The sequence below is a fragment of the Somniosus microcephalus genome, chromosome 8 (genome assembly GCF_052327205.1).
Source record: "Somniosus microcephalus isolate GS21.2 chromosome 8, FLI_Smic_1.0, whole genome shotgun sequence".
In the NCBI taxonomy this organism is placed as follows: Eukaryota; Metazoa; Chordata; class Chondrichthyes; order Squaliformes; family Somniosidae; genus Somniosus; species Somniosus microcephalus.
The window spans coordinates 192,401,464-192,423,534 of NC_140994.1; the positions used below are offsets into that span (position 1 = coordinate 192,401,464).

A 22,071-nucleotide genomic window follows, 5' to 3' on the forward strand; every position below is an offset into this window, starting at 1 on the left:
GTTGCCTAAAGTTCTCTAAACAGCTTTCCCTCCCCATTTACACTAATGCTGAAATTAACAACTAGTAAATTTTTAATGGAGTCTTGAATAAGATCATCTTTGAACAGGTCACCCATGGAAAAAGGCTCCTCATTGCTTTTGCAAATATCAGACTATTGATAAAATTAATAGCTAATAGACCTTGCATTTCGACGTCTGGTACAGTATTTTTAATGCAATCACATTTCAACCCGAGTTACAGCAATCTACATTAAGGATGCTGAAGACATCCAAACAAAGAACTTCATACTTTCCGAACTCGTTCAATTCGATATTGGGCATGGGAGCCAGATTGGATTCCCAGTTTAACACACTGGTGTACTGAACAAAAAAAAACACACTTTAGGCAACACAACTTAATGTTGTGTGATCACTTGTGTGATTCTCTCAAGCTATTCCTGTAAGCATCAGCGCAGGCCCTAAGGATTTTTTTTTGTATCGGACATTTTGTATGATTGTTACTGCTGATTGACCAGCAGCCTGTTTGGAGAAGATGGGAGGGGCCCAGGTGTTTGTGATGGACAGGAGATTCCAGCCAGGCCTACAAACTGATTACGGGAGAATGTCTGAGCAGACAGAGTTCTCTGGGGAAACAATGGGCCTGGGTAAGGTGACTCATATGGTAATGGGCAGAAGATGGAGGGCCATTGTAAATTAATGGGAAACCACTTAACCCAGGATTGGGTAAAAAGTGCAGCCCATCATCTGCCATTAACACTAGCACCTAGATGGGATAGCCCCGAAAGGCAGGAAACCAGACAAAGAAGGATGGTTAAAAAGACATCACTGCAATACACAGACCTTAATGAACTTTTAGGGTATGAGAAGTCAGCTTTGGCCATTCTCGCTCTCGCTCGCCTTCATGTGCCCTCATCTCTGAACCAAGAACCGAGCACTCCGTCCGAGACGGAGAGAAGAAACCACCACGAGTGACAAGAGCCTTGCCTTGCTCTTCGACTGTAGGAACAAACCTCAAAACTGGGACTTTGATACTGCGATACGGAACCAGGAGACACGCTCTGCACAGGGAAGCAGCGAGCAAGAAAATGAACAATCGGGGTGAGCATTGTCCAAGCTCATGCATCCTTAAGACCACCGGTACTGTGTGAGGGGTTGTTGTGTGCCCCAACCAATCCAGAGGCTTAGTGAGGAGGTTCTGTGTGTATTATATAGTATATGTTCCGGGGTTTGTGGGACAAGTCCATGTTAACGCAGTGTGATTTTAGGCATCTTAATACGAGACAAGGACCTGTTCGACGGGCCAAGTTGTATTGTTGTACTGTTTGTTTTATGCTACCAGGCATTTTACGTACTGGAAGCGGGTGTGTGTTAACCTCATTAAACACCATACGGTTGAGTCCAAAAAGCTTGTGTGTTCCAATCCTGTTCACCGTAATTCCTATCATCTAGAGCTAAGTAGGAGAGGTGATTCGAGCCACCAAGGCAAACCACCTACACTTCTACATTAAATACTGGGTCTCACGGCAGGGCAGCGAGTTCATTGGGCCACTCGAACAGGTTTAGTTTTGTATTGTAGTACCTTCCTTCTCAGAAACCTGCTGCAATGTAGGGGGTTCACCATTCCACACATTCACCTGCAGGCCACAGTAACTTGGACAGCCTTTATCTTGAGTGGTGACTTCATGACTTTGCATAATGACCGTCTCCATAGTGATGGAGCCCATCACGTGAGGATGTGTCATAACCAAAACGGGCTGCCACCACCACAGCAACACGTTTATTAGCCTCAGAAAAAAGACAGACAGCAGCGAGGAAGGCGAAGTGAAAAAAAATCTTCCTAGCTGCCAGTTTAAAAAAACCACTAGGTTTAAAAAAGACACTGGGTTTGCATTGACGTGGCCTTGGCCTTAAACTGCATGCCACCAATGACAGACCAGTGCCTCACCATAGTGTTACCTATTACTCAAAATACACTGTCTACACAGCCAAAGTTTGGACATACAAACATCTAGCATTTCTGGAAATGTTTCAAGCTCCAATGGGCGTAGTATGAAAAGTTCACACATCCATTGCAATCCAGTCCCGAAATCCTAAACACAGCATTGCTCAGAATCCCAGGGTTTAAAAGTATGTGATATTGGATTTACTTCTGACCCAACGCTGCCTTTCAGTTTGACAAAAAGACTCCTCCTCCCCCACCCCAAGCTTCTCCTCACAATGAGAGGCTGGATCGTGGGCACTAACTTGTTTAAAGCTAACACAGGAAACCTGTGTAGTACAGGTGGGGCCTACTGTGGCTTTCAGAACAAAAATTCAATCTAGTAATAAATGGTTGAACTCCAAGGGACTGAGTGCCATATCTGTCTGCAAATCTTCAGCCTCTCGGGTGCAATGAAGCTTGTCCCAATAGTGGGGCAGTAGCCTTTCCTGGTCTGATTACCGTGCACAGTTTAACCACAACTGCACCTTTATAGTATTTAGGCAAAAAACTAAACAGGGTAAAGGAGCAACAAGATCTGGGAATAAAGAGAAAGATATATAAATCACTAAAGTAGCACCACAGGTTGATAAGGCTATAAAAAGTAGTGTAGTGTAAATCCATTAAGAGACAATAAGCAGATGTGCAGCAGCATCTACTTCCGCCTTATGGATCAAGGACTAATTAATAGAAAGAACTGTAACCAAATTGTATTAACTTTTGTAGACAACTGGGGTGATCTTTTTTTTCCCCACACTTAGACACGACAAACACGTACCACTCTTTAACCTATCATAGAAAAAGATAAAACTTAACATGAAATCCTTATATATTTCGACCTGGAATATCCAAGGTCTACGCTCTTCACTGCGAGAAGTGAAGAGTAGGACCCCAGAGTTCATAGAGGAAACTAAAGATCTAGATATTATCATTTTACAGGAAACTTGGTATAAAGGAAAAGGACACACCGGCTGTCCCCAAGGGTACACTGAGCTAGTGGTCCCCTCCAATAAATTACCAAGTGTAACCCAAGGCAGAGACTCCGGAGGCATACTGATCTGGTTTAAAACAGAACTTAAGAATTACATCAAATTTATAAAAAAGGGCGAAAACCATATGTGGCTCAAACTTGAGAGGGAGATTATCTCAAACACCCAAGATGTTTACATTTGCGCACTTTATATCCCTCCAATCGATTCCCCGTACTACAAAGAGGACACCTTCTCCAACATGGAGGGGGAAATTATCCAATACCAGGCCCAGGGGAACGTGTTGATCTGTGGGGACCTCAATTCAAGAACGGGCGAAGAACCAGACTTCACCAATAATCAGGGAAACAATTACGTATTCGGGAATAACCACTTTGACATCCCTTCCCTTCCATACAGGCATAACTGCGACAAGCAGTCAAATACCAACGGTAAACAGCTACTACAGCTCTGTCGAAACCTGGGTCTGTACATTGTCAATGGTAGGTTCATAGGAGACCTCCTAGGAAGATCGACCTACTGCTCACCTCTTGGCTGCAGCACAGTAGACTATATGATTACAGACTTGGACCCATCCTCTTTCAGAGCATTCACAGTCAAACCACAAACAACACTGTCAGATCACAGTCAAATTACTATGTTTCTCAAAAAGACAGAAACAAACAACATAGAAACACAACCCAGTAAACTGTACAACACCAAAAAATCGTACAGATGGGCCAAAAACGACACGGAAAAATACCAGAAAACAATTAGCAATGCATCAACTCAAGCTCTCTTAGACACCTTTCTGGATAACATATACACTCACAATAAAGAAGGCGTAAACCGGGCAGTTAGTAAACTAAACAATATTTTTGATAATTTGGCAACAAATGCAAACTTGAAAGCTCGCAAGAACAAACCCAAAACAAAAAACTATGAAAAATGGTTTGACCATGATTGCCATAACATGAGGAAAAAACTTAGAAAACTATCAAACCAAAAACACAGACATCCAGAAAACGAGGAATTACGCCTTACTTATTGTCAGACGCTAACACAATACAGAAACACACTCAGGACCAAAAAAGAGCAATTTATTAAGAATACACTCAGCTCCATGGAGGAATCCATTGAGTCGAATTGTTTCTGGGACAACTTGAAAACACTACACAAAAAACAACACGACGATTTGTCCATTCAAAATGGGGACACATGGGTAAACCACTTTGAAAAATTATACCAGAAAAACACACTAGGACCAGAGCAACACCAAATACGCAAAAAACTTGAAAAGCTTGAAATGGCCATAAAAGATAACCAAAACCCGCTAGACGCCATAATAACAGAAAAAGAACTTCTTGAAAAACTCAAGGACCTGCGACCAGGAAAAGCTTGCGGGACAGACGGCATACTAAACGAGATGATTAAACACGCAGACGACAAACTGAAACTGGCTATCCTAAAACTCTTCAACTTGGTTCTGAGTGTCGGTTATTTCCCTGACATCTGGAACAAAGGACTCATAACACCCATATACAAAAGTGGGGACAAAATCGACCCAAACAACTATCGAGGCATCTGTGTAAACAGTAACCTGGGGAAGGTATTCTGTAGCATCATAAACAAAAGACTTATAAACTTCCTTGAAGAACACAATGTCTTGAGTAAAAGCCAAATTGGATTCCTGCCAAACTATAGAACATCCGATCATATCTTCACCCTACAGACCCTAATTGACAAACACGTTCACCATAACAAAAGCAAAATCTACGCATGCTTTGTAGATTTCCAGAAGGCTTTCGACTCCATCTGGCATGACGGTTTATTCCTGAAACTTATCGAAAGCGGGGTAGGAGGTAAAACATATGATGTAATTAAATCAATGTATACAAACAATAAATGTGCAGTTAAAATTGGAGACAAACAAACAAAATACTTCCCACAGGGACGGGGGGTGACGCAGGGCTCGCCAATCTCACCGACACTCTTTAATATTTACATTAATGGATTGGCAAAACTACTTGAACAATCTACAGCACCCGGCCTCACCCTATATGAATCCAAGGTTAAATTCCTCCTCTATGCCGACGACCTGGTTCTGCTGTCACCAACTAAGGAGGGTCTACAGCAGAACCTGGACCTGCTGGAGTCATACTGCCAGACTTGGGCCCTGACAATAAATCCCCAAAAAACCAAAGTCCTTGTGTTCCAGCAAAGATCCAAACAACATGGACCCACAATAAATTTCACAGTAGGAACAACCAAAATTGAACAAACCACTCACTACACATACTTGGGCTTAAAAATCAGTTCTACGGGAAACTTCAAACTGGCTGTGAATGAACTGAAAGAGAAAGCAAGAAGGGCTTTCTATGCCATCAAAAAATCAATCCAAATAGAAATCCCAATTAGCATTTGGCTCAAAATTTTCAAATCAGTAATTGAACCAATTGCACTCTATGGCAGTGAGGTCTGGGGACCACTAACACAACAAGATTTTGCAAAATGGGACAAACACCCAATTGAGATCCTACATGCGGAATTCTGTAAAAGTATCCTCCGGACTCAAAGGAAAACAGTAAACAACGCATGCAGGGCGGAACTAGGCCAATACCCATTAATAATCACTATCCAAAAAAGAGCCACCAAATTTTGGAATCACCTACAAATGAGCAACCCCCAATGCTATCACTACGACGCCCTGAAATGCCAAGAGCTGACCATAAAGAAGAATACCCTCAGTCAACTAGTCCTGGGACTCAGTGAAGTAACTAATAACAATACTAACAAGAACCAGCCCCAGGACAGTGACAGGGTAACACAAAGAATTCGACCCAACACAATCGTCGCTAAGCAAAAGGAAAAATATCTGTCATATTGGGCAGAAACAACAAAAACCCAAAGCAAACTCAATTGCTACTTGGCCCTAAACAGACAATACAACATAGCTGATTACCTGACCATGGTAAAGGATAACAAACTGAGAAGAACCTTGACAAGGTACAGACTTAGCGAACATAGCCTAGCGATCGAAAAAGGCAGACACAGGCAGACCAGGCTGCCAAGAGAAGACAGGATATGCTCTCACTGCAGTCAGGGAGTAGTTGAGACAGAGATGCACTTCCTCACAGCCTGTGGAAAATATCAGGGCATCAGAGAGGATTTCTATCAAAAATTCTCACAAATATGCCCTGAATTCAGAAATCTGACTGACAACCAAAAACTCCCATTCCTACTGGGGGAGGAGAGAAGCTGTGTAACACTGGCGGCACACTATGTTACAGCTTGCCATGAACAGAGGGACAACCAGTAAACTAAGACAAGAGTATATATAAACAAGGCGAAAATATATTTATAAACTCAGGGATATACCTGTTTATACACTGTATGAATGGAACCGCGTTTATGTGTTCAACCATAAATGTATTTTGATGCTTTGGCAACATAAGATGTACCTTATCATGCCAATAAAGCGATTTGTATTGTATTGTATTGTATTGTAAAGTAAATAGTGTACTGTAAAGTAAATAGCATACAAAAGCAGGGAAGTAATTTTAAATTTATAGAATTGTTAGACCACAGAGTGCTGTATGTAGTTCTGGTCTCTATACTACAATAAAAGGATATTGAAGCACTGGAGAAAGTGCAGAAAAGATTTTCTAGGATGTAGGATTGTCATTGGCGGCCGTGTCTTCTGCTGTCTAGGCCATAAGCTCTGGAATTCTATTCCTAAACCTCTCAATCTGTCTCTCCTCCAAAATGCTCCTTAAAACATACCTGTCCTATCCAAGGATCTATCCTTGGCCCCCCTCCTATTTCTCCACTCCATGCTGCCCCTTGGCGACATCATCCGAAAATACAGCGTCAGTTTCCACATGTACGCCGCCGACACCCAGATCTACCTCACCACCACTTCTCTCGACCCCCTCCACGGTCTAAAGTTGTCAGACTGCTTATCCAACATCCAATTCTGGATGAGCAGAAATTTTCTCCAATTAACTGTTGGGAAGACCGAAGCCATTGTTTTCGGTCCCCGCCACAAACTCCGTTCCCTAGGCACTGACTCCATCCCTCTCCCTAACATCTATCGGAGACTGAACCAGACTGTTCGCAACCTTGGTGTCACACCTGACCCTGAAATGAGCTTCCGACCACATATCCGCGGCATAACTATTTCCACCTCCATAACATCGCACGTCTCTGCCCTTGCCTCAGCTCATCCACTGCTGAAATCCTCATCCACCGTGGGACATTTTACTATGTTAAAGGTGCTAAATAAATACAAGTTGTTGTTGTCCTACTATCTCATGTGGCTTGGTGTCAAATTTTGTCTGATAATGCACCCGTGAATCGCACCCGTGAATCGCCTTGGGATGTTTTGCTATGTTAAAGGTGCTATATAAATCTAACTATAAAGAAAAACTAACTGGAAAAGATAGAAGTCTTTAAAATTATGATGGGGTTTGATTGTATGTGGAGAAACTTGTGGGTGAATCCAGAACAAAGGGGCATAAGTATAAAAGAAAGCCACTAACAGAATGAGAAATTTCTTTATACAGAGAGTGGTGAGAATGTGGAACTCGCTAACACACAGAGTGATTGCAGCAGATAGCATAGATGCATTGAAGGAGAGGTTTGATGCATACATGAAGGAGAGGGAATAGAGGGAAGAGGTAATTAGAGTGGGAGGAGACTCACGGAGTATAAACACCAGCATAGACCAGTTGGGTCAAATAGCCGGTTTCTGTGCTGTAGATTCGAGAAAACAAATTTACTTCCATCATTTAGCAGGCTGATTTCCCCTCTTCCCCGTGTCCACGGCTCAAAATAAAAACCAATGGGCATTTTGCATTTTACAGATCGACCCGGACAGGATGTCCACTTTAGGGTGGCAATGTGCACAAAACTCAGCTTCAAATCTAATTGAAGAGGTAATGCCTCCAGAAGCTGTAGCAGGATAAAAGACAAAAAAAAATCATTTCTACAAAAAGGAAACTCGGTCAAGGCAAATTAAGCCTTTATTTAATGAGCACGAACTTAAATCACTCTGGCATCAAAAAGCCTTGGGGAAATAGTGATTGTATCAGGCAAAAGAACCAGGAACACAACTTGAATCATATTATAGGGCAAACAGGTCATCATTGTTTACTGCAGGGGTGACCCCACTCTCTGAATTTACATCCATGTTGTATTATGGCAGTTGGAATTCTACTTCTCTTTTATCCACTGCCTTGAAGATTTCCCCAGTTGGGAGGGGGAAACTGCTACGCTAAACATAGAAGATAGGAGCAGGAGTAGGCCACTCGGCCCCTCGAGCCTGCTCCGCCATTCAATACGACATGGCTGATCATCCAAATTCAGTACCCTGTCCCTGCTTTCTCCCCATACCCCTTGATCCCTTTAGCCTTAAGAAATATATCCAACTCCTTCTTGAATATATTTAATGAATTGGCCTCTACTGCCTTCTGTGGTAGAAAATTCCAGAGGTTCACCACTCTCTGGGTGAAGAAATTCCATCTCATTTCTGTCCTAAATGCCTTACCCCTTATCCTTAGACTGTGGCCCCTGGTTCTGGACTCGACGACCATCGGGAACATCCTTCCTGCATCTAGTCTGTCCAGTCTTGTCAGAATTTTATAAGTTTCAATGAAATCCCCTCTCATTCTTCTAAACTCAAGCGAGTATAAGCCCAATCGACCCAATCTCTCCTCATTCCTGCCATCACAGGTATCAGCCTGGTGAATCTTCGCTGAACTCCTTCCATGGCAAGAACATCCTTCCTCAGAAAAGGCGACCAAAACTGCACACAATACTCCAGGTGTGGTCTCACCAAGGCCCTGTACAACTGCAGCAAGACATCCTTGTTCCTGTACTCAAACCCTCTCGCTACGAAGGCCAACATACCATTTGCCTTCTTAACCGCCTGCTGCACCTGCATGCTTACCTTCAGCGACTGGTGCACAAGGACACCCAGGTCTCGTTGCACTTCCCCTTTTCCCAATCTATTGCCATTCAGATAATAATCTGCCTTCCTGTTTTTGCCACCAAAGTAGATAACCTCGCATTTATCCACGTTATATTGCATCTGCCATGCTTCTGCCCAATCACCCAACCTGTCCAAATCATCCTGAGTTTCTCGGCATCCTTCTCACAGCACACACGCCCACCCAGCTTTGTGTCATCTGCAAACTTGGAGATATTACATCTAGTTCCCTTGTCTAGATCATTTATATATATATATATATATTGTGAATAGCTGGGGTCCAAGGACCGATCCCTGTGGTACCCCACTAGTCACTGCCTGCCACTCGGAAAAAGACCCGTTTATTCCAACTCTTTGCTTTCAGTCTGCCAACCAGTTCTCTATCCAAGTCAATACTGGTTCTTCATGGGGGAGGACATCATTCCAAGCATCTAGTTCCAACTAGATGCTTGGAATGATGTCCACCCCCATGAAGAACCAGCCTATAATAATTTACAGGAAACTTTCGATTTACCGGCACCTAAATAACTGGGAATCTCGATTAACCGGCAAAATTCAGGAGTAGGTTCAGGTAAGTTTTATTACTTGCCTTCCTCCATCTGTTGCTGTGCAAAGGTGTGGCTGCAGCTGTTGCTATGCTACAGAGACGCTTGGAGCTTGTGGCCATTGTTCTGAACCTGTTGCTAAGCAACAGGGTTTGTTGCTTTATACGGAGCTCTCAGCTCCGTATCTTTTACTATAGCTTTCGGTTATCCGGAATTGTTGATGAACCGGCACCACGTCGGTCCTGTCAGTGCTGGATAAAAAAAATGTTTCCTGTACTTAGAACTTGCTGATCTTTCACCAGAAGGAATTGTCTCATGGTTAAAAGCACAGCTCCATCTCAGTTTTATATTGCACTTTGAAGCTGACCCAAGGGTGTGGAGAAGGGAAATCAAGAAAGGTGCCCCCCAAAATAAAAATCTCAAACAGCAGGTAGGGAACATGCAGTATTATTGTGCCAGCACCACCCTGCCCTCAAAGTAACAAAATTGTTTAAAAGCACCCCACCCCACACACAGCAGTGCCTCATCCTGAAGGACAAGCTGCTCCAGCAGTCAGTGCCTCCCACAGAGGAATAGCGACATTGATTATTGAGGTGCTGCAAACACTGACAAGCACTGCACAAAGGTGCACGGCTGCACCCAGGCTCTCCCATGAGTCCCTCCATCTGCTTATGGAGGGAGTCACAGCACACAGGGAGGTTCTCTTCCCTTCCAATGGGCGGAAGATACCTCCCCAGGACACCAACGCAGCCTGGTTGCACATTGCACAAGAGGACACAAGCAAGGATTTCGTCAGGAGGACCAGGCTGCAGTGGCGTAAACCTTTCAATAATCTCAGTAGATCACGAAACGTTACTGCTATGCCACACTCAACTGCTATCCTGCTGTGCCACTCATCACATCCCCATCACTCTGCCTTCCCTACCCTACTCTTGCACATCCTTACTCACACCAACTTACCTTGCACCTCCACCCATCCCCCAATATCTACATTATCACTTGCCCATCTCACTAGCCACCCCTCACACTCATTCTACTGCAAGCATACCATCAACACACAAGGGTAGCCACTTGGTTGGTTTAGCCAATGTTCATGTGAAGTTTCTGGTAATGTGCTGTCAAACATTGAAATCTTTATTTTCAACACTTTGCGTTCTTGGACAGATTTGTGTGCACCTTTGGAAGTGTCTTAGTGAGCTGTAGTGAATGGCGAGACATAACTTTCCTGATCTCCCTCCCCCCAATGGTGATGAGTGTGAAAGGAATGGCTTGGACATTGTAGGGATGCTTTATGGTGTTGGTGTGGGGTGGTGCCAACCTGGTGCATCATGTGGCAGCCAGGGTGTACAGTGTTAAGTGAAGCTAATCTGGACACGGTGAGGCCATCGCTGGCATCCCAGGCAGCAATGTGCATGGGTGATGATGCCCTGTGTCCAGTGCAGCATCAGTTGATTGCGGAGAAGGTTGGTGTGGAAGTTAGTGCTGCTGGTGTGCCTGGTGATGCTGGTGTTGGGGCTGATTGTTTTGGGATTCTGAGGATCAAGGTGAGATTTTTTTTCAAGGGTACCGATGCTGTTTTGGGATTCTGAGGATCAAGGTGAGATTTTTTTTCAAGGGTACCGATGCTGATTGAATAGATGGCAGGTGAGGTTGAGATACAGAAGTAATGTCAATGTTGAGATAGGTTGTTCCAAGGAGGTGACAGTGGATAGAGAGATTACTCCAAACACTTCAAAAGTGCAAAAAGCTCAAAAGTGCGTTCTAAATACTGAAAGCTGAAGCTTCCGAGATTGGAAACTGACCAGCTGTAAAATGGCAGGTTTTAAACCACTTTTGCAGCTGTCACCCATTCAAAGAAATGGAGAGTTGTTCAGAACCCGTCTTACTTACCTGGCTGTAGTGTCCGCATATCAATAACACACGGACTGCAGGAGAACGGTAATAACAGGTGTTTACTGAACACAGGGTATGCTGGAACTGAAAGTACAGAAGCCTGCTACAGCTTTATATACAGGTGTGGTCACTGCCGGTACTACAGTATAAAAGCAGTTCTCTCTTAAAGGTACATTGTGGCGACACGCCACCACTGGACATAATCCGCTCACGGCGGCACGGACAGTTTAAGCAGACGCCCCCAGCCGGGGGCCCTTTCCTCCAGCAACTTGTTTCCCGCAGGGACAGGCTGCCGGGAGCACTTCCTGTCTGGGGAGTATTTAAGTGATTGCGCGGGCTTTTCCAGTTTCTCTTTGCCATGAGGTTGATTAAAGCAGTTGTGTTTCACCAACTCTGGTCTCGACTCCCACGTTTGCCGCGGTATCTCAACAACATACACAACACTGGCGTGATCCCCGAGCAACAGGAACCTCGTGGAAAACTTGGCAAAATGCTTTGCAACAGGAAAAGTGGGGATTTAATTACTTTAAACACCCTCTTAACAAGCACAATTGAATGACCCGTTGCTTAGTGCCGTGGCTGCAAAGCACAGGCAGAAATGGCACTTGGGAAACTGACAAGGATGAGGGTTCAGAGCGGGATACCAGCACGCCGTCAATCTTTTTGATTGACAGCGGACCCACCTCCGAACCCGCAGTCTGAGCACTGGCAAAATTCAGTCCATAAGAGTACAAAATCAAGTAAATTATGATGAACCTTTATAAAACACTTCAACTTCAGCCTCAACTGGAGTACTGTGTCCAATTCTGGGCACCACATTAGGAAGGATGTGAAGGCCTTAGAGAGGGTGCAGAAAAGATTTACAAGAATTGTTCCAGGGATGAGGGACTTCAGTTATGTGGATTGACTGGAGAAGCTGGGGTTGTTTTCCTTAGAGCAGAGAAGGTTGAGAGGAGATTTGAAAGAGGTATTCAAAATCATGAGGGGTCTAGACAGAGTAGAGAGAAACTGTTCCCATTGGCAGAAGGGTCAAGAACCAGAGGACACAGTTTTAAAGGGGATTGGCAAAAGAACCAAAGGCAACATGAGGAAAACCCTTTTTTTTTAAACGCAGTGAGTGGTTATGAGCTGGAATGCAGTGTCTGAAAGGGTGGTGGAGGCAGACTCAATCGTGGCTTTCAAAAGGGAATTGGATAAGTACCTGAAGGAAAAAAAATTGCAGGGCTGCGGGGAAAGGGCGGGGGAGTGGGACTAGCTGAAGTGCTCTTGCAGAGAGCCGGCATGGGCTTAGACTTGCTGAATGGCCTCCTTCTGTGCTGTAACCATTCTATGATTCTATATAGCATGGTTGTAGATACAGATTTACAAAAAAGTGTCCCACCCAAGACCAAATTATTGAGAGCAAAACTACTGCACTGCTGGGGGCTAGGAGAAAAAAAGAGAAACTTTGCTGGCAAGTTTCAGTCAATGAGATTGGCAGTAGCTATCTGTTTGTCCTCCGCTTTCACCCAACACCTGGTCAAGCCACCCTATAATTCACATGGGTTCATGTACAAGAGAGCCAAGAGACTGAAAGTAGAGAGTGTCACTTTCAGGCGCAGTTTGATTCCACAAAATCAGTTATTAAGCTGAATGTTCGAGCTCTGGCAAAATGTACAGTAAACTCTTGTTTAAACGGCACTTAATCATCCGGAATTCTTTAATAACCGGCAAAATAGATAACCGGTAATCTTGCCGAATCCATCCATTTTTCGTTTTTCGGAGTCAGAGTTTCCCGCGGTGGCCGAGTTAGTCCGTGGTTTATATTTTGTGTGTTAAAAATTGCCTACCTCTATACCGGAATTTTTCATCAACCGGCACCATCCCGGCCCCGTAGGTGCCGGATAGGAAAGAGTTTACTGTAATAATCCATTTTTAGGACTCTCGTTTACTACATCCCTAAACTAGGGCAGTACTGTAAACAGATCAAAGATTTTGAACAAACCAACATTATGAAAAGGAGATCAGCTCTGTGCACTTGCTTCCAAATACAATGCATTTTCCGAGTACAGGATGTGGAAATATTCCACTAAAAATAAACTTAATTTTTACACACACACAGTAGCTAGCACTCCTCTCAAACAATTTATACGAGCTTATGAAAATATTGACATATGGATGAACAGTTCCTGCCCAAAAATAAGTTCAAGACACACGTACCTACACCTCTCTTGGTCCTAACCAGCTGTGTTCTTCAGCCTTACTGCCAATATCCTTGTATAGATTTGTATTTAGTTAGTAACTTATTCAAATATGCACTTTCCCCTCATGTTCACAATTCCCCTGACTCCTTCTGATGTACAGGAGCCAGAAGCTGCCCCACCACCTCAGTATTAATACTTCCAGGAGGCGACAAACAGTCTGAGCCAGCTGTTCCACAAAAGAGAACAAAGCCATTTTGAAAATAATTTCCAAAATGTTCAACCTAAGTGTATAGCAGCCATTTAACAGCATATCCTGTTTTCTGCATATTTTCAACCATCAGTCAGTTGGTTTGTATTTTCCCATTTTGTGTGAACACGATTGAAGCAGGAATTCCACCCACATGATGCAGCAGCAAAGCAAATTGGCAAGAAAACATGGGAAACAACAGAAAGTTCTATTTGTTCTAAATATAGGACTATACAATAGTCAGCGTGGCTCAGCGGTAGCACTCTTTCCCCAGGAGTCAAAGGGTTGTGGGTTCAATGCCTGCTCCAGGACTTGACCCCATAATCTCAGCTGACACGGCCAGTATTTTACCGTGGGAGTGCTACGTTGTCAGAGATGCCTTCTTTCAGATAAAACTGAACCGAAGCTCCATCTTTCAGACAAGACATTAAACTGAGGCCCCATCCAAGATTACAAGCAATATTCAAAGAAAACAACTTGCATTCATATAGCAGCTTTAAAAGTAGTAAAATGTCCCAAAGCACTTCATAGGAGTGTAATCAGACCAAATAAAATTGACATTAAGCCAAAGAAGGAGACACTAGGATTTGTGACCAAAAGCTTGGTCAGAGGTATGTTTTAAGGAGAATCTTAAAAGGAGGAGCATCTTAAAAGGAGGGAGGTGGAGAGGAGAGGATAAGGGAGGGAATTCCAGAGATTAAGGCCTAGACAGCTGAAGGCACAGCTTCCAATGGTGGAGCGTAGGAAGTGGGGGATGCACAAGAGGCCAGAATTGGAAGAAAAGTAGCATGCTCTCTTGGTATTCTGGTCAACGTTTATCCCTCAAAATGAATATCAAAAAACAGATTAACTGGTCACTCCTCTCATTTATGGTGCCCAAGATGTTATTTCAGCAGGGCGCCCCTCCTGGACCAGCATGGCACCCCTCCTGGACCAGTGCGACAGCGGGGCGCCCCTCCTGGACCAGCGCGACAGCGGGGCGCCCCTCCTGGACCAGCGCGACAGCGGGGCGCCCCTCCTGGACCAGCGCGACATGGCTGTGCGCAAATTCACTGCTATGTTTGCTTACATAACAGTAATAGCATTTCAAAAGTAATTCATTGCAAGTGAACCATTTGGAGATGTCCCAAGTGTGTAACAAAGCACTGGATAATACAGGACTCAACATTCTTTAACAACTGCATCGCTGCAAGGGTCCTAGGTGAAGTTTCTTTGGGCAGTCTCAACCCAGTTTCTAGTGGACATGGGCCTCTGGTACAAAAGACCTCAATTTTGGACTTATTGGCAAACTCACACACTCAGTGAGAAATGAAAAAATGTCACACTAGTACAGCAAGGGATACTCTGGAGGTTGGAGCCTGGGCACGTTTTTCAGGCAGAGTAGAGGCAGCCTTATTCTGTATCTAATGGTTCTATACCTGACCATGGAAGTACTCGAACTAGAAATTATTCCACCCCAGCACCAACTTTCCTCACCCTAGTAAACACAAAACATACTATGCTTGAATGTTGGATAAATACAGATCAATATATAAATACAGGTTGGTATTTGCAAGAAGAATGGCAGGAACCATGAATTACACAATTGAAGGAGTGTCCCTTATTATACACAGAACACAATGGGCTCTTGTAGCAGCTGCACTGGGGTGGAATGGCAAAGGGGGAAAAAAACCAAGAAGCGGACACATATGCGCCTCAGAGCAGAGTGGACTGTGGCAAGTCAATAACATACAGTCCAAAGCACTCAGGCCTCACACCCACTAACCTCCTAGGCAACTGGCAACCAGCCTGAAAAACTGCCTCTCAGCATCACTTGGCCAGCCAAGAATGAGCCTTTGGGGTAGTCTTCCTTTATTAAAAACAGGAGCAGAAATAGCTGCTCTCAGCTGGAGTCGGGGATGTTATTAAGAGGCAAGAGATTTGAGGAGTTTGTATAATGCCAGGTCACCTGGTACTCAGCCAAGTTCAAACTATGCCAAATCTTCAGAAGCACAAGCATACGGGATGGATTTGAGAGGGGGGGGGGGCAGAAAGGAGGTGGTATATGCATGGTTATGTTTATATTGTAGTCTGGCTCCTGTGGAAATTGTCTGTCAAGATAAGCGAGACTGTTTCTGCAAAATATGTGATCTGTGTATAATGTACATTTTGGAGTACCAAGTCATTTAATATCCCCTTTCAATGTGGATTCCCTGCTCTCTGCCACCTATCTGTATTGAGTTAGCTGGTAAGTATCTGTAGAGGTGTTAGTTGGTCTTAGAACCACCCGTGCCAAGTAGGAGACGGAGTCAGTTGGGATTCCGCCCATGACGACGCAGAGACCACCGCTGTAACTGCTGCATGTGTAAACATGATCATGGGCTGTTGTACTCCTTCCACAGTCGATTAGTCTCGAACATTCATCACCTAGACTCGCAAAGAACAGCCATTGAGGAGGGCACCAGAGGATGTGTGACATGTGGAAACACACCCTCGTGCAAGTCAGCACACTACGAAGTGAGAAAACGGAGTGGTGCTGATGGGCAAGAGTGGAATCTGAACAGTTAAAAACAGCAAGATTATTGAAGGCTTGACGATACTCACTCATCACACTCGCTGTAACTCGAAGCCAGACTTTAAAAAAAACACCATTCAAATATAAACCAAAAAAGGACACAAGTTAATCTGAACTATGCAAGAACTGTATTTTAATTTTTAGGTTTCCCCCAGAATAAAATTATAAGATTTGTGCAAACCTCTGCTCCCATTGCAATTCCAGTAAAATATATCTACTTCAAACATTAGATTGATCTACACAAAACAAGAGTCTCTCAATCAAACAAACAAATAATTTGTAGAATTGGCTGCCGCGTTTCCCACATTACAACAGAGACTACACTCCAAAATGTACTTAATTGGCTGCAAAGCGCTTTGAGACGTCTGGTGGTTGTGAAAGGCGCTATACAAATGCTAGTCTTTCTTTTAACAGACACTTTATAGAGCGGCTTATAGCCTGGCTGCTTCAGCAGAGGATGGGCAGACTTGCATGCTTCCTTCAAGTTTGGCACAGCACTCCACAACCTCTAGAAAGCACCATATAATCCCAAGTGTCAGTTTGGCTGAATTGGCAGCACCCTCACCAGAGTCACAGTCTGTGGGTTCCAGTCCCATTACAGACCTGAGCAAATAATTTAGGCTAATGCTTCAGTGAAGAGCGCGTCCCGCATTTTCAGAGGTGCCATCTTCTGGATGAGACTTAAAACCGAGGCCCCGTCTGCCTGTTCATGTGTAAAGTCTACGCCCCAGGCTTGCAGCTCAAAAACCTGAGGCTGCCAATAGTGTCCACACTGATTAGATTTTCCTAAAAATACTTTGATTTTAGGGGGCTGGGGATCCGTGATGCAAACACCCACCCACTTTAGCACCCACCCAATTTTTCGCTGCAATTTCTGGTTGATGTACCCGCCCTAAAATGGTCGAGCATATCAAGTGAGGCTGTGGTGAGCTTCCGCACTATTTCTCAACATTACTGTCTCATTTCCACTCAGGTGAAAAAAAATGCCAGTATACAACAGACGGCCAGGGTTGCGAAGCACTCGAGAAAAGGTGGAATAAGTTTTAAACAGGCCAAACACATATGTTAAAGATTTGCAGAATCATTATTTCTCCACTGATTTTGGAATTTTTTTTTGCTCCTGCGAACTATTTCACCATCTGCCTTTTGCTGTGGGTCGCTTACCCTTCCCCGCCAGGCAATGCATCAAATGCTCTTCCCATTGGGAGACCCTCATCCCTTTTATTTCCAGGAAGAGGAGGAAGAATGGCACGTGGTCAAGCACCTACCTGTCCATACCTCCACACCAGAGAACACAGGCACACTTATCTGTCTTTGGCCAGGAAGCAACAGCCTGAAGTAAATGCCAGGGGTCATCTGTTCCTGGCTCCATGGCAAAGCCGTGCCACACTGATGTGTGGAGACCTTCTCTTGTCATCACATCTGGCCACTGCACAAACAGCCCTCTGGACAGCTTTCCTTTTCCACCACCAACATGCCATAATTTACAGACCCTTCTGTATGTTCAACTCTCAGCTCTAGTTCATACGTGATGAAAGCCCCTGAACACACAACCTCAATGACCATCCACAGCATTGGTATATGCCTAGTGCTCATCATCACCAGTATAGAAAGTGCGACTCTGAACCCCTAATCTAGTGTAGGCATCCGAAGGGGCTGGTGGGACGGCACACAGAAGCTGCTATCCTAAGAGAGACAGCTGCAGTGTCATGCCACTGGTAGGAGGTGCAGGCAACTAATCTGTGGGACAGCAGATCCAACAGTGCCAATGCGTTAGAGATGCCCTAAGAGACACTTTTCTGTATCCCAGCTCTGTCGCCCAGAGGCCGAGGTGAAACAACCCTCTCCAGACAGGCTCCAAAGGGTGTGGCTTTCAACTTTGGTGGGGGTGGAAGAGTATTGGATCAGCCACCCCTTATACCCCACCTAGATTTTCCCTTCCAATTAAACCAATGGACAAGAAACTGTAAAACAACCAGACAGTTTTCTGTCCCTGGCAAAGTTCAAAGTTACCCCCAGGTCTCTATGGTAATAGTCAGAGCATCCATGGAAGAACAGACTGCCCTTAGGGCCTCTGCTGCAGATCTACCTGGGTGGCATGCAGGGCCAACAAGCCATCCATGAGGGTACAGCAGACATGGGTGGTGGGCTCCTCCAATTATACATCATGTGTTGCAGACAACAGGAACACACATTTATTAAGCATCCTTTATTACACCATGAGATCTGGCTCCCCCAGGCTCTTTGGCGGAGAAGCTAGACATCACAACAATTCCTTCCTCCTCTTGCTCTGTGCATCATCCAGTGCACACCTTTCTGACTCACTCACTAATGCCCCCCCTCCCCCAGGTAGTTATCTCTGGGCTGGTATGTGGGAGGGAGGGAGTCATTGACAGCATGTGCAATGAAGTGATGGCAGGGCTAGAAGCAGAGGGGCCTGGCTCTTTGTCCTCAATCACATTTAGGTGGGAGAGAGAGAGAGAGTTAGAGTCACAATACTCTCTGTAGGAGGGACATGAGGGTTTCATGACAAGCAGATGTCATCACGAACCTGCAGCTGTCATCTGCCCTCCTACTTCCTCCTCTCCCACTCACTCTCACTCCAGTAGTGCCAATGTTTGCTCCTCACGGAGGGGAGGAGACTCATCGACTGCTGCTAATCATACAATGAGAATATGGTGCATAACAGCAGTGCAAGAGTACAGAAAATGAGAACGACCTTTGGTTGCCATGAGATGCTCCGGTGGAGTCAGTCCACGCCATGGCAGGCACGAATCACGCCTTGCACAAATTCCACCCAGAGCAGAAAATCTACCCCAGGGGCTCCCATTTCTCCACGGACCCAAAACCACAGGCCTCATTCTCCAGTTTGCTATCTTAACATTTAATGTAAATAGAACGACCAACTTGGGATTGGGGAGATATGGGAAAAGTAATTTATCTCCTGCTGTCAGGAAGCAGATTTTCCTCAAGGTCAATTAAGATTTCCTGAACCTTAGTGCTCTCCAGCACCAATTCTGTACACATCACAAACTCATCACTGACCGACAGCGAGGGCACATAACAGCAGTATTATTGCTTGCCACACAAACTCTCTAGGCAGTTTTTCAAAAGCCAGCATGAAGCAAAATTCCAATTAGCATCTGCTCTGAAAAGGGGACGCACATAAAGCAGCCTGCTGCTGCATCTTTTAGCCTGAAAAGATGTATTCCTCTTCCCCACCCCAAAAAAACAACCTTCCTGTGTTTGCACAAAGCCTTATAAATGTAATAGGTCCATCTGTAAGCAAAGCAATAACGAGCCGCAGAGCTGTGTGGAATCACGAGGCAGTCGGCCACTTCCCACAGAAAAGGAGGGGGGCACCCAGGTCAGTATCACACCCTCGCTGTGTTGAATTACAGAGCACACTGCCCGCACATCCTCCCGCTCAGTCCAAGCAACAAATCAAATGAAAATAAAATATTCACTTCTTAAAAAAATAAAAAAGTCTGATCTTGTTTGGTAAATGCCCTACCCACTGTAGGGGTCAGTGATACAAACCAGGAAGGTCCACAGTCCGATCCCTGGTTTCTGCACGCTCAGCTTATCTCTACTGGGCAGTGTGGATGCTGTAACTTGAAGGGGGGAAAAATGAAATCAGCCAGGATTTCAAAGCCAAACTAATGGCAGTAACCTCTGCCGAAAAGGTGTTCACATGTGGAGGTCAGGTGAGAATAGATTGGGCTTGGCTGTAATGCCTGCCAGAGTCAAACTGCCTGCCAATGCTCACCATCCAAAACACTTGATAAGGAATGGCTACCTTGGTGAGGTACTAGAGGGTTTCAACACAATGGATGGCGCCCGAGACCCCTTACCCCAGCACAACTCAGCTCATTCAGAAGAGGGATGGGGAGGGCGGAGGTAGTGGAACCAAACAGCTAACCTAGTGTTTATTGGTCCGAATCCCTCAAATAAATGCTTCATACTGTAAATTTTGAATATATGTGCACGCATTCCATCTCAGCTATGCTTCTATTCCCCCCATAATATATAGAATTTCTCCCTGGACAAGCTTTTCTACAGGTTGTTTCACTTGAGTGGTAGGCCGCCTTCTCGTTTATAAAAGATCCAAGTTGTCCCTTGGCCATTTCTGCAGGGTGTCAGTCCAGCGTTAATACGATCATCAGGCTGATGAAGTGTCGTCATGTCGACGCGGTGACAGTCAGGACTAGCACACTGACGGCCCAGGTTTGGCAGTTTATAAAAGATCCAATTCCAATGATCAGACTTCCTCTGAAAACCCTACCCAATGCTGTCCGTCAGGATCAGCTACAGCCTGCCACCGTGTTCAGGGACTGTTTTCTTCAGTACTCTGAAAGGCCTTTGGTGGGGGGTTATCGAGAAGAAATGTAAACCTTTTTGAGACAGCACTGAAGACTTGAGCATCAACTGGCAAAGGTCACTTTCAAATAACCTAGTTATGCTGCACATGAGAAATTAAAACAGCCCCATTTCCAACTAAAGCTAATCTCCAATTTGCAGTACAACTAATTTAGATTATTCCCAATGTGCTCCAAATTAATTTCCAGCAAAAAGGTATCCCTTTGTGGTTTGGAAGAATTTGATTTTAAATTGGCTACCTGTTTTCTTCAACATCTAGTTGTTCCTATTCACTCCCTGGCCCCAATAACCTGCGTCAACAACAGACATCTTGTGGGTGGCCTACATCCAAGTCACCCACAATGTCAATGAGGAGACTCAGGAGACAGCAACATGGTACTAAAATCTCATTACTACTGGACAGTAGGTTGACTCCAGAATCTCATCCTCCCCTCACCTATGGGGTTACAACATCCCCACTGCCTGGCAGAGATAAGCTAGTTGCATGAAATCAAATAAATATTTCAATCATTTCCCCCCCTCCATGAAAATATTAATGAGCCAGTGTGGCTTTTTTACCAGCTGGTGCAGGGAGGGGGGTGGGGTAGCACTGCTAGGGAAAGAATGGTGCAGTTGGTTCCTACACTGGCCTTTCACCTCTGGGGCCTGGCAGCAGATTCATAGAAACATAGAACATAGAAAAATAGGAGCAGGAGTAGGCCATTCGGCCCTTCGAGCCTGCTCCGCCATTCAACATGATCACGGCTGATCCTCTATCTCAATACCATATTCCCGCTCTCTCCCCATACTCCTTGATGCTTTTTGTGTCTAGAAATCTATTTATCTCCTTCTTAAATATATTCAGTGACTTGGCCTCCACAGCCTTCTGTGGTAGAGAATTCCACAGGTTCACCACCCTCGAGTGAAGAAATTTCTCCTCATCTCAGTCCTAAATGTCCTACCCTGTATCCTGAGACTGTGACCCCTCGTTCTAGACACCCCAGCCAGGGGAAACATCCTCCCTGCATCCAGTCTGTCTAGCCCGGTCAGAATTTGAAACGTTTCAATGAGATCCCCTCTCATTCTTCTAAACTCTAGTGAATACAGGCCTAGTCGACCCAATCTCTCCTCATACGACAGTCCTGCCATCCCAGGAATCAGTCTGGTGAACCTTCGCTGCACTCCCTCTATGGCAAGTATATCCTTTCTTCGGTAAGGAGACCAAAACTGCACACAGTACTCCAGGTGTGGTCTCACCAAGGCCCTGTATAACTGTAGTAAGACATCCTTGCTCCTGTACTCGAATCCTCTTGCAATGAAGGCCAACATACCATTTGCCTTCCTAACTGCATGCT

At 44.8% G+C, this 22,071-nt stretch overlaps 2 protein-coding genes across 3 annotated transcripts in view; both read right to left on the reverse strand.

The window, feature by feature from the left end:
- The window catches only part of LOC147113987 (uncharacterized), an 89,452-nt gene extending 87,728 nt beyond the window's left edge, over nucleotides 1–1,724 (reverse strand). Inside the window, exons 1-2 of the mRNA XM_085996178.1 lie at nucleotides 1,580–1,724; nucleotides 290–360 (exon numbers count right to left, since the gene is read on the reverse strand). Coding sequence (XP_085852304.1) covers nucleotides 290–360; nucleotides 1,580–1,724 — 216 coding nt within the window. The remainder of the gene's footprint in view (nucleotides 1–289; nucleotides 361–1,579) is intronic.
- The window catches only part of n4bp3 (NEDD4 binding protein 3), a 170,826-nt gene that overhangs the window by 113,451 nt on the left and 35,304 nt on the right, over nucleotides 1–22,071 (reverse strand). The gene's annotated exons all lie outside the window — the stretch shown is intronic.